The 25,253-nt window shown below is 35.1% G+C and overlaps 1 protein-coding gene across 3 annotated transcripts in view; it reads left to right on the top strand.

Moving 5' to 3' along the window:
* Positions 1-331: 331 nt before the first annotated feature.
* The window catches only part of LOC100370499 (metal cation symporter ZIP14-like), a 51,145-nt gene continuing 26,223 nt past the window's right edge, over positions 332-25,253 (top strand). For all 3 annotated transcript variants that reach the window (XR_014927971.1, XM_085494632.1, XM_085494633.1), the window contains exon 1: positions 332-1,418. Coding sequence is in view for 2 of the 3 variants with exons in the window: in XM_085494632.1 (XP_085350758.1) it covers positions 693-1,418 (726 nt within the window). In the remaining variant the exon portion in view is untranslated. The remainder of the gene's footprint in view (positions 1,419-25,253) is intronic.

Below are 25,253 nucleotides of genomic sequence, written 5' to 3'. Positions count from 1 at the left end.
GAACGCGCATGCGGCCCCCTATGGATCCTGAGTGGGGGGGGGGGATAATACCAGTACCAATTGAAACCTCATCTATTGGCTCCGTGTTCGTATGTTATCATCGCCGCCAGGGAAGTCTTTATGTTACTGTTGCCATTTTGGTATTCGAACCAGCACACCTGTACTATACCAATTACGGTAATATTACGTTGCGTGTGACACCAGCCTTCAATGACGACGAATAACGGAAATGACGTGTCTTTTCAACGTTTATGGTTTCACGTGATATTCACGTGACTCCTGCCAGTGTATATGTATATATTAGCATACTCAGTGATGAGCCGCCATATGCACACGGCTCGCCAACAATTCACACGGCACCTCCGTCCGAAATTTGAATCTGATTTGTCATTGACGGAAAGTTTACACGCTTTTGTGACTGGTTTTAAGTTGCTAGATTCCAAAAAACCCTAATTTTGCGCTGTCTCGCCTCGATTTCCAGTTGTAATCTTGCTTTTCGCCACGCGGACTGCTTCTTGTTGCTGCTTCGCCATGTGCCTGGGACAAACATACTGAGCTTATTTCGATTTTGTTCGCGAATATTTCACACCACTGTGAATTTGCTGTGAATTCCCAGTGATCGCGTTTGATCTCCAGATCAACTAACTCGTCAAAACTTCTAAACAAGCAACTTGGGGACCTTATCTGGAGCAATGGTCGCTTGTTTGCTCTGTTGTGTGTTTCTGTTTTTCAACCATCACCACCACGTTCGCTGCCAACACCAATCGGCCCGTCAAGCTGTTCCCACAGTTATCGCTGGTACTTCTCCGGGACTAGCTTCCCAGTATCACGTTGTCGAGAACACCGGACAATTTCCAGTCACGACAGAGCGAACGAAAACGTCGACTTGCGAGCTACCGGGGGACACATTCGGCGGCGACTGCCTCCAGCACGTCTTTGAGAAATACGGAGAAAACGGCGTAATGACTTTATCGGGGTTTGAGAAGTTACTGCGCAGTATCGGACTGTCCGAAAGTAGCAGCGACGAAGAACACCACGATGACGATGACGACCACCATGTCGAAGACGATTACGAAGCAGCTCGAAAGCAGTTCGAAGATGCGTTGCAAAGAAAGAGTATGTCGCTGTCGCAAAAAACCGGCACAAATCGAGAATCGGTCGACGACGTTAGGATCGTGGACGACGCCTCGATGTTGAAAGATACACACAAACTCTCAACTAGAAGTGCGCATACAAATACAGAAGAAAACGATCTCCAGTATTCCAAGTTGCCTGGTAACAGCCGAATTAAACGAGGAGACGATTTTCAGATGACATATAACGATCTTTCCGAGAGCAAAGACGAGAGTTCATCATACTCAGATGGTCTGGATGTGTTATCTGAACACGAACACGGAGGAGAAGATGATACACATCAGGTAATTTTTAAAACCATCATTAATAATGAAATTAACCTTTTGAACATTAAAGTCAGTTTTCACCCCTTCTATAAAATATACCTCTCTCATATTTCCCAAACTAATTTGTTTAAAAAACATTGCTCAAGATTTTGATTTGGCCATAAATTAAAAATGAAAATGAAAAAATATCATTTTGGGTTAAATACTATTTTTCATACAAAAATTCATTATTCATTAATTAATTCATTCATTAATTCATTAATTAATTACAATTTTGAAACATTAAGTTAATTAAAAAAAAAATTCTCAAAGTACCCCCCCCCCTCAAAAAAAAAAACTGAGTTGTGCTAAGAAAGAATTCCAGCAGAGTTAAATTTGTTGTTTTATAAGTATCAATAATATGACTAGGTACAAAATAATTACATTTCTCATTTAAATATCTAATGGAAAATGTCTCATTTAATTTTTCCGTAATACTAATTAATGTATTTTTAATGAAGAAATCATCTTTTTTTTGAAAGAAGATAATTAATCTATAAAAGGAGAATTATTAATTAAACAGATTAGTGAAGTGTCACATTTCTCATTCCGGGAATAAATGTGTGCCTATCATTGGGTTTTAAGCGAAAAAGCACAGCGGATGTGCGCAATAGTCGGCGAGACGTAGTCACATCATTTAACAAACTTTTGTATCCGAACAGCTGTTATAACTCCTTTGTTTATGTTATAATACCATTGATTGTAAAAAAAGTAAATACACGGATAGTGGGAAAATAGGCAGTGCAGTTAGTACACTATGAATGCTTGTATTTCAGTTCTGCTTGGGAGGTTCACAAGAATGCAGGTTTTGTCTAAACCGGGGAACAGGGGCGCAGCGCCCTGATACTCTTGGCTGGTACCCTTTTACCGAATTGCCGATTGAACTTTTAAGTCATAAATATATTTCTTGAGCGGCGCACTTCTGTGCTGCCGTACAACATGAAATCTTTCTCAAATATATTTTTTCTTTGTGAAAACTTCTCAGCAACACCAGCTGACGATGTGTCTGGGCACCAAATACGCTAAAATTATTCCAAAAATATTTCAATGGCGATAGATACACCGTTAAAACGGTGCAGAAACTTTCCGATAAGACGTTTTCAAGTCGATCCGCCATGCTGCTCTCACACCGATAGGCCAATGCAATTACAGCATTTTAATAATGGACAGCGCGCAGAATTAAAATGCAAAATAATTAGGACAACATTTGTAATTAAATTTATAATTAATGAAAAATTTAGCTATTTTTGAATAATATTAAATAACATGTAGAAAATTGTTGTAAATTGTAGAATTGATAAATGAAATTACTATACACATAATTGGTAGTGTGAATTCCTGAAGGACGAACCAATAATTTCCGCCTCTTGAGTTGAGTATTCTTCATCAAGCCCCCACGGGACTGACCGATATTACTGCTAGGAGATACAATTTTTTTTTTATTATTTTAATCATCAGGCATTTCTCTAAGAATTTATTTATTTCTGATAAAATTAAATACTTTATTTTTTCTGTATTTTTTTTTATTCTAGCCAATACTTTCCTTGACAGAAAACAAAATGGGTTATCCCTAAACACTGTGAAAAAAAACAATTGCCCAAAAATGTCGCAAATTATTCTCCCCCCCCCAGGAAAACACTAATTTTGTCTATCATGGATGGTTTATATGGATCTTTATTAATATTTTTCGCATTACAAACGATATTAGCTATAAGTGTACAGTCGCTTGGCAACTGTCTCCACAGTCTCATTACAAACTAACAATTACTGTAAAATACTTTATTTTTGCTTGGAATTAATTTTCGCTGAAGGAATGATTCAGTGAAAATATAAATCCAGCGAATATACCTTTTTTCCTGCAGCTTACTCATCAGAAATCATTTAAAATAATTTCTGTACAAAACACCCACAAAATCTTCTCAGCAAAAATTAATCCCAGCTAAAATAAAGTATTTTACAGTAGTCTTTTTAATTGTGGTGGTGGTGTTGTTTGTGGTTGTGGTAGTCGGGGGATTGATTATTTTCCATTTGTACATTTTTATATCAGTTGTTAGAACTCCATGTGAGGTTTTTTCATTGGAATGTTCTACGAACTATGGAGAATTTTCTTTTTAAAGGATGTTTAAAAATTGCAGACCGAGTGTATCCCTTTTTTAAACATAATTTATTTGCATTAATTACTGTGAAATCATTTATTTTCACTGGAATTAATTTTCACTGAAAAGACTTTTTGGGTGTTTTGTATGGAATTTATTTTCACTGATTTGAGTTGAGTGTAAAATATAGAAAAAAAGGTATATTTGCTGGATTTTATTTTTACTAAATCATTCCTCCAGCGAAAATAGCGAAAATTAATTCCAAGCGAAGATAAAGTATTTTACAGTAACAAAGTAAAATGAAATAAATGAAATCCAAAATTACAACATTGGCCAAATGGCCACACATAATTAAATATCTTCGGGCTTAAAATTTTGCATGAAATAAACTGTCCACGGAATATAGAAATACCATTACCACAATTACAGAATTTTATTTATTTGATTTTAACCTGTATATTTAATGTGTAAATCTTCAAAAAATATGTTGAATGGAAAAAAGTTTGACATGTCAAAAATTTGTGAAGTTACTGTATTATAATTAGCCATGGAAGTGGAGTGTGTAACTATCGATTGTCTCTATGGCAACCAAGATTTTATGATTTTATTTTGTCCCTGGCTAGCAGTGCATCTCTCCTGGGTGGTTATTTTTAATTGAAAAAAACGATCGTAACATGTAAAATTTTCACTTGAGGGATCATTTTGATTAAACATTGTATTCGAAATGTACAATGTTGCAGATAGTCTGTAATATTCAGTCCACCCACCCAAGAAAAACTTTCTTAGGTGAAAATATAAAATTACGAGTTTCAGTTTGCAAAAGTCAAATTACAAAACTTGTTGCTAATGGCAACAAGTTGAATGGAATCTACAGTAGAAATATGTCTTATTTTGTTAATAATGTTAATGTTTAATATGTGTTTAATAGTTGCAAGCCAAATAACAAAAAATAACATTCTCACCACTTAATTCTTCAAATTCTGAGTAAATAAATGAATAACACATTTTTTTTTTTTGCCTGGCCTTAATCCTATCCTGAGGTCTATATGCTTGGCTGCATTTTCTATTAAAACATAAAACTTTGCATCAATATTTCTCGCCACAATTTTTAAAATTTGCAAATAATTGTATCTATATATTATAAATTATATACAAATTTTAAATATACATTTTATATATATATATATATATATATATATATATATATATGGTAACAGAGGAATTAAGACACAAACAACTACATGAATATTGAAACTCTACAGCACTATTTCAAAATTTTTGTGTACAAGTACAGTGCATTTTACTACAGAAACCATATTCCATGTTTAGGACTACATGACAGGGCTGTGTGACCATCTTCCTATCATAATGGCATTATGGTAATTTAATGCATACATACAGTGCATTTTACCACAGAAATCATATTCCATGTTTAGGACTACATGACAGGTGCTGTGTGATCATCTTCCTATCATAATGGCATTATGGTAATTTAATGCATACATACAGTGCATTTTACCACAGAAATCATATTCCATGTTTAGGACTACATAACAGGGCTGTATGACCATCTTCCTATCATAATGGTATTATGGTAATTTAATGCATACATACAGCGCATTTTACCACAGAAATCATATTCCATGTTTAGGACTACATGACAGGGCTGTGTGACCATCTTTCTATCATACGGGTATTATGGTAATTTAATGCATGCATACAGTGCATTTTACCACAGAAACCATATTCCAGTTTAGGACTACATGACAGGGCTGTGTGACAATCTTCCTATCATAATGGTATTATGGTAATTTAATGCATACATACAGCGCATTTTACCACAGAAATCATATTCCATGTTTAGGACTACATGACAGGGCTGTGTGGCCATCTTTCTATCATACGGGTATTATGGTAATTTAATGCATGCATACAGTGCATTTTACCACAGAAACCATATTCCAGTTTAGGACTACATGACAGGGCTGTGTGACCATCTTCCTATCATAATGGTATTATGGCAATTTAATGCATACATACAGTGCATTTTACCACAGAAACCATATTCCATGTTTAGGACTATGTGACAGGGCTGTGAGACCATCTTCCTATCATAATGGTATTATGGTAATTTAATGCATACATACAGTGCATTTTACCACAGAAACCATATTCCATGTTTAGGACTACATGACAGGTGCTGTGTGATCATCTTCCTATCATAATGGCATTATGGTAATTTAATGCATACATACAGTGCATTTTACCACAGAAATCATATTCCATGTTTAGGACTACATGACAGGGCTGTGTGACCATCTTCCTATCATAATGGCATTATGGTAATTTAATGCATACATACAGTGCATTTTACCACAGAAATCATATTCCATGTTTAGGACTACATGACAGGTGCTGTGTGATCATCTTCCTATCATAATGGCATTATGGTAATTTAATGCATACATACAGTGCATTTTACCACAGAAACCATATTCCATGTTTAGGACTACATGACAGGACTGTGTGACCATCTTCCTATCATAATGGCATTATGGTAATTTAATGCATACATACAGTCCATTTTACCACAGAAACCATATTCCATGTTTAGGACTATGTGACAGGGCTGTGAGACCATCTTCCTATCATAATGGTATTATGGTAATTTAATGCATACATACAGTGCATTTTACCACAGAAACCATATTCCATGTTTAGGACTACATGACAGGTGCTGTGTGATCATCTTCCTATCATAATGGCATTATGGTAATTTAATGCATACATACAGTGCATTTTACCACAGAAATCATATTCCATGTTTAGGACTACATGACAGGACTGTGTGACCATCTTCCTATCATAATGGCATTATGGTAATTTAATGCATACATACAGTGCATTTTACCACAGAAATCATATTCCATGTTTAGGACTACATGACAGGTGCTGTGTGATCATCTTCCTATCATAATGGCATTATGGTAATTTAATGCATACATACAGTGCATTTTACCACAGAAATCATATTCCATGTTTAGGACTACATGACAGGGCTGTGTGATCATCTTCCTATCATAATGGCATTATGGTAATTTAATGCATATATACAGTGCATTTTACCACAGAAATCATATTCCATGTTTAGGACTACATGACAGGGCTGTGTGATCATCTTCCTATCATAATGGCATTATGGTAATTTAATGCATATATACAGTGCATTTTACCACAGAAACCATATTCCATTTTTAGGACTACATGACAGGGCTGTGTGACCATCTTCCTATCATAATGGTATTATGGTAATTTAATGCATACATACAGTGCATTTTACCACAGAAACCATATTCCATGTTTAGGACTGTGTGACAGGGCTGTGAGACCATCTTCCTATCATAATGGTATTATGGTAATTTAATGCATACATACAGTGCATTTTACCACAGAAACCATATTCCATGTTTAGGACTACATGACAGGTGCTGTGTGATCATCTTCCTATCATAATGGCATTATGGTAATTTAATGCATACATACAGTGCATTTTACCACAGAAATCATATTCCATGTTTAGGACTACATGACAGGGCTGTGTGACCATCTTCCTATCATAATGGCATTATGGTAATTTAATGCATACCTACAGTGCATTTTACCACAGAAATCATATTCCATGTTTAGGACTACATGACAGGGCTGTGTGACCATCTTCCTATCATAATGTTATTATGGTAATTTAATGCATACATACAGTGCATTTTACCACAGAAATCATATTCCATGTTTAGGACTACATGACAGGGCTGTGTGATCATCTTCCTATCATAATGGCATTATGGTAATTTAATGCATACCTACAGTGCATTTTACCACAGAAATCATATTCCATGTTTAGGACTACATGACAGGTGCTGTGTGATCATCTTCCTATCATAATGGCATTATGGTAATTTAATGCATACATACAGTGCATTTTACCACAGAAATCATATTCCATGTTTAGGACTACATGACAGGGCTGTGTGATCATCTTCCTATCATAATGGCATTATGGTAATTTAATGCATACCTACAGTGCATTTTACCACAGAAATCATATTCCATGTTTAGGACTACATGACAGGGCTGTGTGACCATCTTCCTATCATAATGTTATTATGGTAATTTAATGCATACATACAGTGCATTTTACCACAGAAACCATATTCCATGTTTAGGACTACATGACAGGGCTGTGTGACCATCTTCCTATCATAATGTTATTATGGTAATTTAATGCATACATACAGTGCATTTTACCACAGAAACCATATTCCATGTTTAGGACTTCATGACAGGGCTGTATGACCATCTTCCTATCATAATGGTATTATGGCAATTTAATGAATACATATAGTGCATTTTACCACAGAAATCATATTCCATGTTTAGGACTACATGACAGGGCTGTGTGATCATCTTCCTATCATAATGGTATTATGGCAATTTAATGAATACATATAGTGCATTTTACCACAGAAATGATATTCCATGTTTAGGACTACATGACAGTTCCCGAAAGCTTTGGCTTTTGTGGCATCATTGTCGTCTCAGCATCGCATCATTGTGGCATCAGCTTCGCGTCATTGAAAATTGAACCTGTGTTCGCCTCGCTTATTTTGTGGCATCATCGTGGCCTCAGCTTCGCAGTCTCATGGCATCAACATGGCATCAGCTTCAAAGTATTGTGACATGAGTATGACCTCATTATTTTCACACGGAAAGGCAGTAGAGAAAAACATGTACAGAAGTTAGATATGTAATCGATTTGAAATTCAAGGCGAATAAAATAATATGATCAAGAGTAAAATGACATTTTAAAAAGATATCTTGTTTAATTATTTAATGTTGCGAGTATTGGGTACCAAAAACTTTGTGAAGTACATTGCAATCTGCAAGGTGACGAGTGTCATATTGACTGCAAGGAAAATCATGATAAATTTAAATCACACGATGCAATCGTCGTTCGGATACAACACAATTTGCTATACGAAATGAAACTGTTCTTGTTACCTTATTTTCGTTCATTTTATTTTCTGGTAAGAGAACAGATTCAGATTTCGGTTGTCTGATCCCATGCCCGGACTACTAATACCTGCAAAACATACGGTTTTTGATGCTTGCTTTAGAACCTATTGATTTTCTTTTACTTTTCATGGCTGTAAATTAAAATTAACACTAGTGCATAAATTATAATAAATATGATAAACGCTTATTTTTTGTTGGTTCTCACAATTCATATCTCAATAGTCAAATTTTGATTATATTGAAGTTGTTGACAACCCCAACGCAGTGAGACCAAAAACAATCAAAGTAATGCATTGAAAAAATGTGTAATACTAAAGTAACACACATTTAACATTTTCTTTTTTTTTTTTTTTTAAATAACTGCGAAGATCGTATTTTACTTTCTTATTTACAATTACTTCCCCCCCCCAAAAAAAACACAAAAAACTATGAGGCTGAGAAAAAAAATATCTCCCTTCCGCGCGTATCATTTTGAACAATACGCCTCAGACGTGTTTTTTTTCTTTCTAAAGCATTCCAAAATGCGCTTGTACTTGCACTTGTCTCAAATTTACCCCCATTTTAGCTCAGTATTCCAAAAAAAAAAAAAAAATCGACTCAAAGCCTAATTTTGAAATTTCCATGAAAGAGAAACTAAGAATCTTTTTTTCCTGGCCTAAAAACTGACCAAAATTTGTTTTTAAGCCTAATATTTTCCTTATTCATAATTTTTCTATCACTTACTGCTATCAGATTTTGTACTAAGTGTTGACCTGTACTCGGTGAGTTTTTATGACCTCTCACCCCTCCCATCTCCTCCACAAAATTCAACCATCTGTTGTCTTGTTTCTGGTATTCTAAACATCCTGGGCCTTACCCATTGATCAACATAATAACGTCTCATTTCATTCAGCTGAGATGAAGGATTTAGAGACTACAGTAAAATCTTTATTAGAAGCCGCATTCCTAATTGAAGTCGCACTTAGTCTTTTTGAATAATTGAGAACCAAAAATTCATCATTTCTCATATGTGTAGATGCTCTAATAGAAGCCGCATCCCCTCTGTTGCATTGTACCATTTTAATACCGTGGTTTCTAATACAGATTTTACAGTGCTCGTTATATTTCACCTAGGAATCGTGGTTGGGTGGAGAGATTAGTCAAAACATGTGATGAAACAAATGCTAGTGTTTATATTTAAACTGGAGTGGAGACTGGACTCTGAAGTGTAGAAAACTTTAATTAAACAACAATTTTGAGTAATTCGTTGGTTTTGTTACATTGTAAGTACAAAAATATGCAAATAAGTAGTAATCCAAACAAATCCATTGATGTTATATTGCGAAATTTGCCAGTTTTAAAGCGAGGGAGTCGTCACCTGCGTATGCGTCAGATGGCCATAGCGTGTCATTGTTTACAAACAAGCGTCTACCCATGAGCCTTTGCATTTTTAGCATGTGTTATCATCAATTCCTGCATGTGTTTTAACAACAAAATTATCAAAAACTATTAGCAAGATGTTGCAACAAAAACGCAAAGGCTCATGGGTACTTGTACTGTAAAGGCATTTATTTTCAGTGGTATTTAGTTTCACTATTTTGTTGTTTTGAGCAATAGGTGATTTTCCGTACAATTGCGAGATCTCGCGAGATGCATGAAAGACGCGCGTCGAACGTCTGGCGCAAAAATCGAACGATTTGATTTTGAACTCGAATTTCCTTATTTCGTAGCTCACATCGACCGGCCGATCTTCGACAGAGGAATATTGCTTCCGAATACCCTTACTTAATTGAAATTGCCTATCATCAAATGTGGACAGCACATTATTAAGCATGGAAATGTCCCCAAAATACTTTCGCGTTTGTCGAATCCCACGCGATGTTTGACGCGACTACCACGCTATGACCTTTGTTTGTCCTGTTTTTACGTTCGATTTCACGCATAACGCGTGATTCTCGCAGTGAACAGAAAATGGTCTATTTCACTATGTTGACTCTCACCAATAATGAGTAATTTTAATTTTAATTTTTCGGTAATAATGAGTTTGATTGTTATTCTGCATGTTCACATGGATTTAATGTAGCAAATTATACTTACCAGGGATTGCGTTAACCCCATATTTTGCTTCCCGGACTCCAATTATTAAACAGGGACCCAGTTTTTTCAGTCAAGCTGGGGTCCAATCTCTAATAAAGTTATCCAGGGTCAAATTTCAATTTCTTAAAATTTTGGAAGTGGGACTCGTCTTGCCGAGACACTAGCACCAACCCTGTAATTTACATGTATCAACAACAAATTTAAAACTTGTGAATAATTATAGCGCTTACAATATAAATGATATAGAAAAAAGCAGGTCGTCGGATGACCTACATTTCCACTTTGACCTTTTACTTTAAACCATCACTGAACATACTACCTGAGGCTGTTTAGAATATTTGGTAAAGAAGCCCACTAAGAGGTCATTCTTCTTTTTGGAAAATTGAGAACCGAAAATTCACCTTTTCTAATGAATGTTGATGTTACATGTATAACATACTATAAAATGACTAATTTTCACTGGGTTTAAATTTCGCCGATTTACCATTTCAGGCATATTCAGTGAGTTTTAAATTCATGGTTTTATCATTTAGATAATGTGTTCTATGCTCAATTTTACATATTCAGTGGGTTTTAAATTCATGGTTTTATCATTTAGATAATGTGTTCTATGCTCAATTTTACATATTCACTGGGTTTTAATTTAGCGCATTTTCCAGTCAGCGAAATAAGCAAAATTAAAACCCAGTGAATAATTAACCCCTTTACAGTAAGCCACTCGCTCTCTGGTGTGCGATACTATTTTAATAGTAGCCATGGCTTGTATTACTGATTTCACTGTAGGTGGTCAAATTGTACTGTTTATTGCACGGATTTAAAAAAAAAATGGTGGTTATACCAGTCATACATTGTATAATACAAAAGCCTCTGGATAAATTTGCCACCTGGGAAATTATAAAGAAAAAAACTGAGTCCTGGGGAGGCTGTTAGCCAGAATTTTGCAACTGCCAGTCCAAAACAGTTCAACTTGATGAAAATGTAGATGGTTTTCGATATATTTTGGTAAAATTATCAAAGAAGAATAGGAAAAAACAGAAAAATGGGAAAAATTGCCAGTCTAAAATCAAAGTTGCCAGTTTGTTAGATGGGTGGAATGGTGGCTGGCTTACACCCTGGTCCTAGAACAAGAACTAATGTGTGTCTTGAACTTTACTGTTGAAGCGGGGGTTGGGTGGGGGGTGGTGGGTGGGTGGTGGTGGGGTGGGGTGGGGGAATTGCATTTACCTATTGGTGTCCTGAATAAAGCTATTGTTTCATTAAATACTTGACTCATGACTGGATGATTTGTGCGAGACGCCCGTTGAGTTTCCTAAATAGATTGTGCCTAACCCCCACAAAAGTCATGCAAACAAAACAATGATGCAACATCAATAAACAACAACTCAATAAATAATTATAATAAAATCAGATCAAGCCACTCAAAGGTCAACAGTGCCATCATCTGGACTACTAAACACGATAACTTCTTTGACATGTGTGTTTATTTTAATACATATGTAATATTTCATCTTGTAATCTCTCTGTATTTTATTTATTTATTTATTTCGCTGACTGGAAAATGCACTAAATTAAAATCCAGTGAATATGTAAAATTTAGCATAGAACACATTATCTAAATGATAAAACTGTGAATTTAAAACCCACTGAATATGCCTGAAATGGTAAATCAGTGAAAATTAAACCCAGTGAAAATTAACTTTTTTCTATTCAACATTTTTTTTGAAGATTTGAATGTGAAATATACAGGTTAAAACCAAATAAATAAAATTAATGTAATTGGTAATTGTATTTCTATATGCAAAACTTTAAGCTCGAGAATATTTAATTATGTGTTGCCATTTGGCCAATGTTGTAATTTTGGATTTCATTTATTTCATTTTACATGTATTGTATTGTACTTTGTTACTGTAAAATACTTTATTTTCGCTTGGAATTAATTTTCACTATTTTCGCTGGAGGAATGATTCAGTGGAAATAAAATCCAGCTAATATACCTTTTTTTCTATAATTCACATTTAAATCATCAAAAAAAAAGTGAAAATAAATTCCATACGAAACACCTAAAAAGTCTATTCAGTGAAAATTAATTCCAGCTAAGATAAAGTATATCACAGTAGTTGTTTGGTTGGTTGTCAATGTATTTGTGTTCTGAACATCTCCTGGCTGCTGACCCCAACCTGTAATGTCAATACTCCACGCAATAACTCATAGAAACTTTCATTTCCTTGATATTTTTTTTTTAAACAATGATTGTGGATTCATTTCATCAACAACACCATCGCTAACACCCAGGATGTTCTGCGGCTGAGAGTACAAGTTCAAATGTGAAACAAATAATAAAAATGAACAACACACGTGAAAGTCTAAAAAAACAAAAATTGTTTCCGGTCTTGAGATAAAAAAAAAATATGAAAAGTTGTGCATACCTTTTTTTGTTATTTTTTTTTATTGATGCTGTTTTTTGTTTTTTTCCTTTTTAAAACATTTTGACAGCAACCAAAAAAAAAAAAATGATTGGCCTCTTTTGAACCGACATGCTTGCTTACCTTTTCGTTTCGACTGAATAAACAAATGTAAATTTATATATGAACTTCAACATTTTGACTCGATACAAGGATTGGAAGTCTTATGTGAGGTTAATTTCACGAAAAAAAAAAACTATACTACAAGTATCTCCTTATCTGCAGAGCATCCCAAGTGATCGTAAATGAGAATAAATAATTGCTCTTTCCTCGTTAATTATTTATCGATTTACTACACAACAAAGAAGGTGGGTGTTACAAGATTAATCTGTCTCGAGAGTCAATGTGGGAATTACAACGTGGCATGCTTCCACAGTTTTTGCACCCGCATGAAATTGCAGGGAAATTGTGTTGCCGTGAATTTATTCTCAGTGGGGTCCTGGTCGTCAACATGCAGTTATAGCGAGTTGTGAATATTTTGTTCTCATTAACGCTATTCGTCTAATCATGAAAGTTGATAGAAAAAGTGATCGTCATGCATTGAATTTGTTTCACGAATATAGCCGTGTTGTGGTACGCTTTCTTCACTGATACAACACTTGACTCACAAGCACTTTTTATGTATCTATATTCACTGGTGTTATAAAATTACACATTGATCTTGAAAATAATAATTGAATCCTGTGTAAAGAAACCTGTCAAATTGAGTCCTGTGTAAAGAAACCTGTCAAATTGAGTTCTGTGTAGGAAACCTATCAAATTGAGTTCTGTGTAAAGAAACCTGTCAAATTGAGTCCTGTGTAAAGAAACCTTGTCAAATTGAGTCCTGTGTAAAGAAACCTTGTCAATATTGAGTCCTGTGTAAAGAAACCTGTCAAATTGAGTCATGTGTAAAGAAACCTGTCAAATTGAGTTCTGTGTAAAGAAAGCTGTCAAATTGAGTCATGTGTAAAGAAACCTGTCAAATTGAGTCATGTGTAAAGAAACCTGTCAAATTGAGTCCTGTGTAAAGAAACCTTGTCAATATTGAGTCCTGTGTAAAGAAACCTTGTCAATATTGAGTCCTGTGTAAAGAAACCTGTCAAATTGAGTCATGTGTAAAGAAACCTGTCAAATTGAGTTCTGTGTAAAGAAAGCTGTCAAATTGAGTCATGTGTAAAGAAACCTGTCAAATTGAGTCATGTGTAAAGAAACCTGTCAAATTGAGTCATGTGTAAAGAAACCTGTCAAATTGAGTCATGTGTAAAGAAACCTGTCAAATTGAGTTCTGTGTAAAGAAACCTGTCAAATTGAGTCCTGTGTAAAGAAACCTGTCAAATTGAGTTCTGTGTAGGAAACCTGTCAAATTGAGTCGTGTGTAAAGAAACCTGTCAAATTGAGTCCTGTGTAAAAAAAAACCTGTCAAATTGAGTTCTATGTAAAGAAACCTGTCAAATTGAGTTCTATGTAAAGAAACCTGTCAAATTGAGTTCTATGTAAAGAAACCTGTCAAATTGAGTTCTATGTAAAGAAACCTTGTCAAATTGAGTTCTGTGTAAAAAAGCCTGTCAAATTGAGTCCTGTGTAAAACAAACCTGTCAAATTGAGTTCTGTGTAAAGAAACCTGTCAAATTGAGTCGTGTAAAGAAACCTGTCAAATTGAGTTCTGTGTAGGAAACCTGTCAAATTGAGTCCTGTGTAAAGAAACCTGTCAAATTGAGTTCTGTGTAAAGAAACCTGTCAAATTGAGTTCTGTGTAAAGAAACCTGTCAAATTGAGTCATGTGTAAAGAAACCTGTCAAGTTGAGTCCTGTGTTAAAAAAACCTGTCAAATTGAGTTCTATGTAAAGAAACCTGTCAAATTGAGTTCTATGTAAAGAAACCTTGTCAAATTGAGTTCTGTGTAAAGAAGCCTGTCAAATTGAGTTCTGTGTAAAGAAACCTGTCAAATGTCCCCGAAATACTTTCGCGTTTGTCGAATCCCACGCGATGTTTGACGCGACTACGACGCTATGACCTTTGTTTGTCCTGTTTTTACGTTCGATTTCACGCATAACGCGTGATTCTCGCAGTGTACGGAAAATGGTCTATTGCAACGCAAGTAGAGTAAAATAAGGTATTGTTTTCGCATAAATTACAGAGTCTATCAATGGGGATTGTGATGGCTTAGTCTTTTCCACGAAACGAAACGAAACGAAACCCAAACCCTAACCCTAACCCTAACCCTAACTCGCATTTTTTTTTTCATTGGCCCAATAATATCTGAGAAAATTTCACACTGTGAAATACGGACGTGACGATGTTTGAGGTCGTTCAAAATCTAAGGTTAGGGTTAGGGTTTCGTTTCGTTTCGTTTTATTTTGTTTCATTTCGTTTCGTGGAAAAGACTAAGCCGATTGTGATATATAAAAAGAAGGTCCTGTTGAAGTGATGAGCATTTGGTTTCTCTGGGCACTGAGTGGGTGGGAGATATTTTATTAACATTCTTTTATTGTTACCTTTTATTAATTATTAATCTATTATTGAAGTGTGTGTGTTAGTGGGTGGATGGCAACTCAAGGGAACCTGTCACACTCAAGGTCACAGGTCACAGGTCACATTTACAGTGTACAGAGAGGTCCAAGCTTAACCTAGTACTTAGCTAATTTGAACCTTTTCATCACCAGACTTTCTCACCAAAATTTGGCTGCACTTTTTTCTCTCAAATATTCGTTTAATATTTCTAGAAAAGAACCCTGCTTTTCGCGCCAAAAAAAAAAAATTTAGTAAATTTTAAATTTTTACTCTAATTGTTTGGCTATTTGGACCAATCTTCTGTAGGAAGGTGCAGACTATTTACAGGACTATTTTTTATGAATTTGTGATGAAAAGAAGGAACTGGTGGTTAACCAGGCTCAAAAGTTGCTTTACTTGCTTTCACAGCTACTACATGTACATGTACATGTATATGAGCGTAAGAAAAATGTTTACAAATGATGGCATACTCTTACTTATTAGATGTATGATTCCAGAATCGAACCAAGCATTAGATTTATGACGGGGATTTGAGCAGTAAGCAACGTTTGTGACGTATATTATAATTCTTCTCCATTTATATATCTGTATTGACTACCAGCAATAAACACGTATTTGTGTTTACTGTGAATAGAAATAAATAGATAAAGCCAGACTTTTATTATCCCTTGTTTCGCGAACCCACCGAATGAACAGAAGCTAAAAATGAAATAAAAATAAAATTTTATTTCAGCGTAATTTCTTGCGCTCGCCGACTTGTAAGCGCAAACAAATGCTAAAAATTTTTATTTTTATCTTCATTTTTTTTACCGCCCGCCGCATAATAAACCCAAGTTGCATTTTCGTGGGAGTATCATGATCAAAGTACCAAAGTCTCGCGCAGATGAGAAACATGGTTATACATGGAATAAAATTTTATTTCATTTCTTCTCTCAGATTCAATTCTCTGAGAATCACACAAATCCAATGGAAAAACTAAAAAAAGTTGCTTTATAAAAACTCAAGAAACAAGGAATAAAAAAAGTCTGGCCTAAATGGTATTCAGGTTCATTTTTTTAGGAAATCCATGATTTGGAAACTTGCTGCTTTTTATTGAAAAAACAACAAAACCAACTGATGGCCAGCTTACAGTCGTTCTGAGAATTATTCGGACAGTCAGTTAGCAATATATCTTGGAACTTTGCAAAACACTTGAGACTTTTCCAATCTAGACTTGATGTTTTAAAAAACAACTTTAAAAACTGCTTTTTTAAAAACCCAATTTGCCGTTTAACTAAACGGAACGCATTTCAAAATGGAGGTACATTAACATTTCCGTATACTGTGAAAATCAAAATCAAACGACCCTTTTCAGAGCCACCACGTCCTTCGGAAGGGGAACCTACCGTTATTCACATACCAAATAAGTTTGCCAGACCGAGGGGCTTATAATCGGATAAATGACTTGTAAAATGCTGTAAATTTGATAGGGAGCTTATACTCGAGCTGGGGTTTATACTCGAACAACTACGGTATGTCCAGTCCATTTTTGTAACAGGTACAAACTGACTAAAATGAGCGAGGGGGTCGACATTTTTTGACAGATTTAAGCAACTTCCAACTTGTGATTTTTAGAATTACTGAAAATAATTACAATATAAATAAAAATAAATAAAACTAATGGTTGCTGTAAACGCACGCTAGATAATACTTGCAGTTCACCATGCCAACTACCCCTATGAAATAGTAATCCCAAACCACACGCCCGTCAATCAAGTGGCGCCGTCAAGTCTAGATTGGGCAAAGACCAAAGTGTTTTGCAAAGTTGCAAGTCATTTTGCTAACTGACTGTCCGAATAATTCTCATTACGGCTGTAATTTATGACTGACTGTACTGTATGTCTTATATTAGTAATATAGGTAAATACCACGAAGAATAAGTTAAAATTATTTGACAATCATACTGATACTCAAAATAATAAGTTTTTATAAAAAGTCAATGTCAGCTACTAGCCAGCTTGGTAGTTAAGTTACGACTGACTGTACTGCATGTCTTATATTAGTAACATTGGTAAATACCACAAAGAGTAAGTTAAAATTATTGATGACAATAATACTTACTTTAAAAATGACAAGTATTTAAATGATAATGATAAGTATTTAAAAATAACTTTTTATAAAAAGGCAAAGCCAACTGACTGAGCTTTTAGTAATTACATCTGGATTGTACTGATGCATTCTGGGTAATTAAAATATGACTTCATTGTGTTGCTGCATAGAATCTATTTAATGTTGTCTGTGTGTCTGACCTGCTTATCAGCGATATGCTTGTCTCATATTTTATATTAATTTCCTGTGATTTGAAGGAAGTAAAAAAGACAACAGATGTTGAGCCCTGTCGCTGTACAAAAACTATTTGTTAAATTAATATTAAAAAAGTAGTAGACCATTATATGCCCGGATCTGGTCTTGAATTTGTTACCAATATTTTAACAAATACTGTAAAATACTTAATTTTAGCTGGAATTAATTTTCGCTGAAGAGACTTTTTGGGTGTTTTGTATGGAATTTATTTTTACTGATTTTTGAAAAGTTTGTGTAAAATATAAGAAAAAATGTTTATTCGCTGGATTTTAATTTTCACTGAATCATGCATTCCTCCAGCGAAAATTAATTCCAAGCGAAAATAAAGTATTTTACAGTAGTGTAATGTTACCTTGAGACAAATGTTTTGTAAAATTAAAAAAATTGTGAACTTTTGTAGCTGGAATTTTTCTATAGAGTCTTATGATTGGTGAGAAACTTTGTCTTCAAAACATAAAAATTCTAGCCTTAAAATTAAGCGGTTCACGGTATCAGTATCAATGCGCGTCATACACAGTGAGCAATTTAATTTTTGAAACAGTTAAGGGCACACACTTTGAAATAATGGGGGGGGGGGTGGAAGAGTCAGTTGCTCGGTGAGTTATTTAAGAAGTGGAAACACTGTAAACTGCTTTAGTTTTGTGAGTGATATATTTTGCAAGTCAGCGAAAATTGGAAAAGTGTCGTCCCATGAGATCGGTGTCGGTGAATATTTAAAAATGAATGTCATTCCGTGAGATGGAGTGTCGGTGAAAATTGGGAAATTTTTTAGCAGTGAAATTTCTTTGCAATGTCGTTCCATGAGATCAAGTGTCAGTGACAATCGTGAAATGTTTTACAGTGAAATTTCTTTGGACTGTCGTCGTGTCAGTGAAAATTTTTAAATGTTTTACAGTGAAATTTCTTTGCAATGTTGTTCCATGAGATCAAGTGTCAGTGACAATCGTGAAATGTTTCACAGTGAAATTTCTTTGGACTGTCGTCGTGTCAGTGAAAATTGTTAAATGTTTTACAGTGAAATTTCTTTGGAGTGTCGTCCCATGAGATCAAGTGTCAGTGAAAATTGTGAAATTTTTTGGCAGTGAAGTTTCCTTGGAGTGTCGTCCCATAAGATCAAGTGTCAGTGAAAATCTAGAAATTGTTCACAGTGAAATTTCCCTGGAGTGTCGTTCAATGAGATGAAGTGTCGGTTAAAATCCCGAAATTCATTTGGAGTGTCGTCCCGTCAGATGGAGTGTCGATAAAAATCTGGAAAAATATTTACAGTGAAATTTTTTGGTGAAATGCTTGAAATTTTTAGTTCGCGAATGCCAAACAATCCTGAAACCTGGAAAATTTTTACCAATGAAAATCAAGAGCCTTAATGAACATGTATTGCTATGGCATATTGACAAATAATAATGTGCAAACAAAAATTACACAAAATGTATGTACGTTAAAAGATCTCGCCTTGATTTTGAATGCGAAACCCTTATTCTGTTTCACGAGAAAATTATGCTTACGGTTTATGACAAAGATTTCTTATCTGAATTTGGTAAAAATGCTGGGCTCATTACTCATCCAACCTCATGTTATAAAAAATAATAATAGAAAAAATAATATGTTCATACTCTCTAAGGTAGAAAGGCAAGCTGCTAGCAAAGTAAGCTAGAAAATTATTTATACCTTCTGATTGTTGTCATGGTAATGCATCTAGAGTAGCCTGAATAATTTAACAATTCTCTTGCAAGTTTTTTCTTCTTCAAATAATTGATTGAAAAAATAAAAGAGGGACTCTTTAAAATTATCAAAATCTTAGGTACAGATTCAGGATATTGATTCTGTTAAAATATTAATGTTTCTGGGCATCATGTTATTAACGGTAGGGTTTTTGTCTGAATTTGAGGAAAAATTGAATACCAATTCAGTTGTCATGAAAAATTCAAAATTTTAATATCACATTTAAAAAAAAAAATGTGCTCCTTTAAAAAAGCCCCTTTAAAAAAAATAAAAAAAAAAATTAGGGAAAAATGTTTTTGTTTTTTTTATATAAAATTAAAAATAAAAACATAATTTTAATGATATTATTAAAATTAAGTTAAAAATAGAAGTGAACTAAACATTTTGGAAAGCAAATTGACCAGAAACTTGGGTTTACTTGTTTACTTTCTTGAGGTGAAACTACCCAACCTATAGGTATGTTGCATATTGGTTGACTATAATTAGTCATGTAACTTGAATTCGTGGAAATGTTTTTAAAACTATCCGCCAACTAGAATCAGCCAGGTATAGTCAGTCGTGGAATTTCACCTAAATTGTTAGTCAATATACATTGGTATATTGTATATCTTCTAAAATGCCCATCTTTGTAACACCTATGGTCCCTCTACAATAATGAACTAATCCATATTATGTTTCATCCCAAATACCTCCAGTGTATGTGTAGGTTATGCATCAGATCTTTCATTTTAATACAAGCAGTTTTGAAGCAAGCTAAGATTGTTTTAAATCAACTTACTTATAGAATCCCCCCCCCCCCCCCCGGTAGTTTATTTTCGCTTGGAATTAATTTTTGCTGAAGTAATTATTCAGTGAAATAAAATTCAGCGAATATACTGTTTTCCTATATTTTACATTCAACCCAAAAATCAGTGAAAATTACTTCCATACAAAACATCCAAAATGCTTTTTCAGCGAAAATTAATTTCAGCTAAAATAAAGTATTTTACAGTAACCTTTTGGAACAAGCTGAGCTTAACCGTTTGGAATGCATCATTTTTCTCCGCCAAATTTTTGTATCGCATTTTTTTTGTTTTTGTTTATTTTTCTATATTTTTTTGATGATTTTGGTCTGCATGGACATAATTTAACCAATCTTAATCAAAATTTACTAAACATGATGTAAAAATTATTCGGGTTTAAAATTTGTGAATAGTGGCAACAGAAACAGACTTTGGCGGTCGGTTTCCCGCGGGGCTCCGCCAACACCCGGGAAGTCAGGATAAGCGCCTTGGCCGCCCGAAGGTCACTGCTAACACAGCCACTTACCCGGGGTAAACTGACGCTCATTGTTCGTGATTATAATCCTATTGTTCACATGTTCTCATCTTTTGAAAAACGACTTCCTTTTTACAAGTCCCTGAAAAGGAGTACTACTTTTATCAACCAGTGATGTATTCGCTACATTTGATGCGATGTTTATAATAACTAGCGCGTTTTCATATTTTAATATATTCATGCAATTTGACCCATGTCTGACCTCTAGTCTAGGCAAGATTGGTACTAGGCAATGGTCTGAATTTAAGTTTCACGATTGAAAAAATAAATAAAAATAAAGTCTCACAGGGAACTGACCAGTTTGATTTTGGTACATATTCCCTAAATGTTATTTATGTTTCAGACCCAGGGATTGAAATAGAATTTTTTCCCTGCATGCACAGTGTGCATGTTGAATTTGAAATTTACCTGCACAAACTTGTTGTGAAATGCACCACTTTTAAAGTTTAAATAACATTTACGGTTTATCGATTGATGATTGATTTTTTAGTTGTCTTACAATGTTGGTTGAACTTAATTTAGGAATATAATGAGAAAATGTGTTAATTTCTACATGCACAGCGTGCACATTATATTTTGAGTTTACTTGCACTAGCTAATAATCTATGTGCATAGTGCAGTGTGCACCAGAGTATTTCGACCCCTGAGACCATAATGTATTCTCTTGTTATCTTTTTATTTAAAAAAAAAAATATTTTGTTTAAAATTTGCAATATTGATAAAAAGTGACTAAATTCAGCATTCACAAGATTAAGTTGATAATTTTTTCTATAACTGTTGATTCTTACTGTTCTGAAATGTTTCAATGTAATTCTTACTACTGTAAAATACCTTATTTTCGCTTGGAAACAATTTTCGCTATTTTCACTGAAAGAATGTAAAAATAAAATCCAGCAAATATACATTTTTCTCTATATTTTACATTCAACTTGTCAAAAAACAATGAAAATTAAATCCATACAAAACACCCAAAAAGTCTTTTCAGCAAAAATTAATTCCAGCTAAAATAAAGTATTTTACAGTATTTGTTATTCGCGCACATGGAAGCTAAGTACTGTAGAATACTTTATTTTTGCTTTGAATTAATTTTTACTACTGTAAAGGGGGTAATTATTCACTGGGTTTTAATTTAGCTTATTTCGTTGACAGGAAAATGCACTAAATTAAAACCCAGTGAATATGTAAAATTGAGCATAGAACACATTATCTCAATGACGAAACTGTGAATTTAAAACCCACAGAATATGCCTGAAATGGTAAATCAGTGAAATTTAAACCCAGTGAAAATTAGTCATTTTACAGTATTTTCACTGAAGGAACATCACATAGAAATGAGTGGAAAAGATGGTCGACTTCCCCCTGGCCAGTGTTCCCCAGTCACATAAACATCACAGAATGTGCCATAGAGAATGCATTGCATAAACATATATTAAAACCAAATTTGATTTTGAGTTTATATTTTTCATTTTTTCGCTTTTGTGTGCTTCGTATTAGACAGGTAACATTCCAAGCTTTCGATATGTTATAGATGTTTCCATTAAAACTCCACCATTAAATGCCGAGCTTGCCGTAAAACATGATGGCAAATTCTACTTTGGCCCAGTGTATTACCAATGGACGATGTGTATTTGTGTGCCAGACTCTATTTTTAGTCCCCGTTCGGACGAAGTCCGAAAACGGGGACTTATAATTCGGTCTCCGTGCGTCCGTGCGTCCATCCGGAGTCATATCTCAGAGTCCCTTGGACCGATTCCGTTCATTCTTTGCATGTGCCTAGTACTTTATGTGGGACATATGCACATGCAGTGGTTTAGCGATTCGATTCAAAATGGCCGACTGGCAGCCATCTTGTTTTTTGAAAATGTTGTATTTTGGACATGCTTTGTCAGTTTTCATTCAAACTTGGTACATAGATTATACATGTTAGGATACATGTCCATGATGATTTATTTCACAATTGGATCAAAGATGGCCGACTGGCAGCCATCTTGTTTTTTGAAAATATTGTATTTTGGACATGCTTTGTCAGTTTTCATTCAAATTTAGTACATAGATCATACATGTTAGGATACATGTCCCCGACCGTCCGTGAGTACCTGAGTCTGTCCGTCCGACCGTCCGTGTGTCCGTCTGTCCGTGCGTCAGTCTATCCAACGTCATATTTCAGAATCCTGTGGACCGATTCCGTTCATTCTTTGCATGTGCCTAGTACCTTATGTAGGACATATGCACATGCAGTGGTTTAGCGATTCGATTCAAAATGGCCGACTGGCAGCCATCTTGTTTTTTGAAAATGTTGTATTTTGGACATGCTTTGTCAGTTTTCATTCAAACTTGGTACATAGATTATACATGTTAGGATACATGTCCATGATGATTTATTTCACAATTGGATCAAAGATGGCTGACTGGCAGCCATCTTGTTTTTTGAAAATGTCGTATTTTGGACATGATTTGTCAGTTTTCATTCAAATTTACTACATAGATCATACATGTTAGGATACATGTCCCCGACCGTCCGTGAGTTCCTGAGTCTGTCCGTCCGACCGTCCGTGTGTCCGTCTGTCCGTGCATCAGTCTATCCAACGTCATATTTCAGAATCCTGTGGACCGATTCCGTTCATTCTTTGCATGTGCCTAGTACCTTATGTGGGACATATGCACATGCATTGGTTTAGCGATTCGATTCAAAATGGCCGACTGGCAGCCATCTTGTTTTTTGAAAATGTTGTATTTTGGACATGCTTTGTCAGTTTTCATTCAAACTTGGTACATAGATTATACATGTTAGGATACATGTCCATGATGATTTATTTCACAATTGGATCAAAGATGGCTGACTGGCAGCCATCTTGTTTTTTGAAAATGTCGTATTTTGGACATGCTTTGTCAGTTTTCATTCAAATTTACTACATAGATCATACATGTTAGGATGCATGTCCCCGACCGTCCATGAGTTCCTGAGTCTGTCCGTCCGACCGTCCGTCCGTGTGTCCGTCTGTCCCTGCGTCAGTCTATCCAACGTCATATTTCAGAATCCTGTGGACCGATTCCGTTCATTCTTTGCATGTGCCTAGTACCTTATGTGGGACATATGCACATGCAGTGGTTTAGCGATTCGATTCAAAATGGCCGAATGGCAGCCATCTTGTTTTTTGAAAATGTTGTATTTTGGACATGCTTTGTCAGTTGTCATTCAAACTTGGTACATAGATTATACATGTTAGGATACATGTCCATGATGGATCAAAGATGGTCGACTGGCAGGCATCTTGTTTTTGTTTTTTTATGCGATATCTTGGACGTGCTCTGTCAGTTTTCATTCAAATTTGGCACATACATGTACTTTATACATGTTAGGATGCATATCCATGACAATTTGTTTCAAAATCTGGTCAAGGATGGCCGATTGACAGCCATCTGACTTTTTGGCCATACTACTATATTTCCACAATTTATGTACCATTTTCATTCGTATTTGGCACATACATCATACATGTATCAGTGTCAGTGTAGGAAATTCCTGCCCGTCCGCACGCCCGAGACGAGTAACTTTCGTATCGGACTGGTTGAATTTCAAACTTCCCTGTCTGGTGGTCGGATAACATGTTACCACATTCTTCCGCCGAAATTAAAATAAAAACAAGCTACCATTCTTTATATGTGCTCTAAACATTTTAAACAGAAACGTGATCAGCCAAAACTATGAAAATATTGCATTGCCGTCGCACATCGCGACTTGCCGACACGCATTCTCAACCCACAACACGGAATCCATTGACTTATTAACATAATAATAGGTACGTGACCTCGGGTCAGGTCCTATCTCCCATGGTGCAGTGACACTTCCGGTGACCCCTGACCAGTTCTATCGTTGAGTAGTTTGTTTACAAAGTTTTCATTTCGCGTACAACATGTATCGTTTTTTGGGGATAGACCCTCCAACAAAGAAACAGAAGTCGAGCATCGATAGAATTGCGGCAAATAAGGAGTATGACCAGTCAAAACGTACTCGCAAAATCGTTCCAAGCTGGAAGACGGAGTTCAAAGAATGGCTGGTCACCGATGTAGCCCTGCGTACAGTGCTGTGTTTACAGGGACGCGTTCGGTTGATAGATGTCCCAACCACAGCCCTGCGTACCTCCATAGACAAAGTCGGGGAGCGCACCGTAATTGGTGCGCAAGTTAAAAATAAGTAGTTTCTCAGCCGAAATCGGTTGAAATGACGATAGTTA

The sequence above is a fragment of the Saccoglossus kowalevskii genome, chromosome 20 (genome assembly GCF_978046115.1).
Source record: "Saccoglossus kowalevskii chromosome 20, keSacKowa6.1, whole genome shotgun sequence".
In the NCBI taxonomy this organism is placed as follows: Eukaryota; Metazoa; Hemichordata; class Enteropneusta; family Harrimaniidae; genus Saccoglossus; species Saccoglossus kowalevskii.
This window is presented reverse-complemented; position numbering and strand designations above follow the sequence as displayed.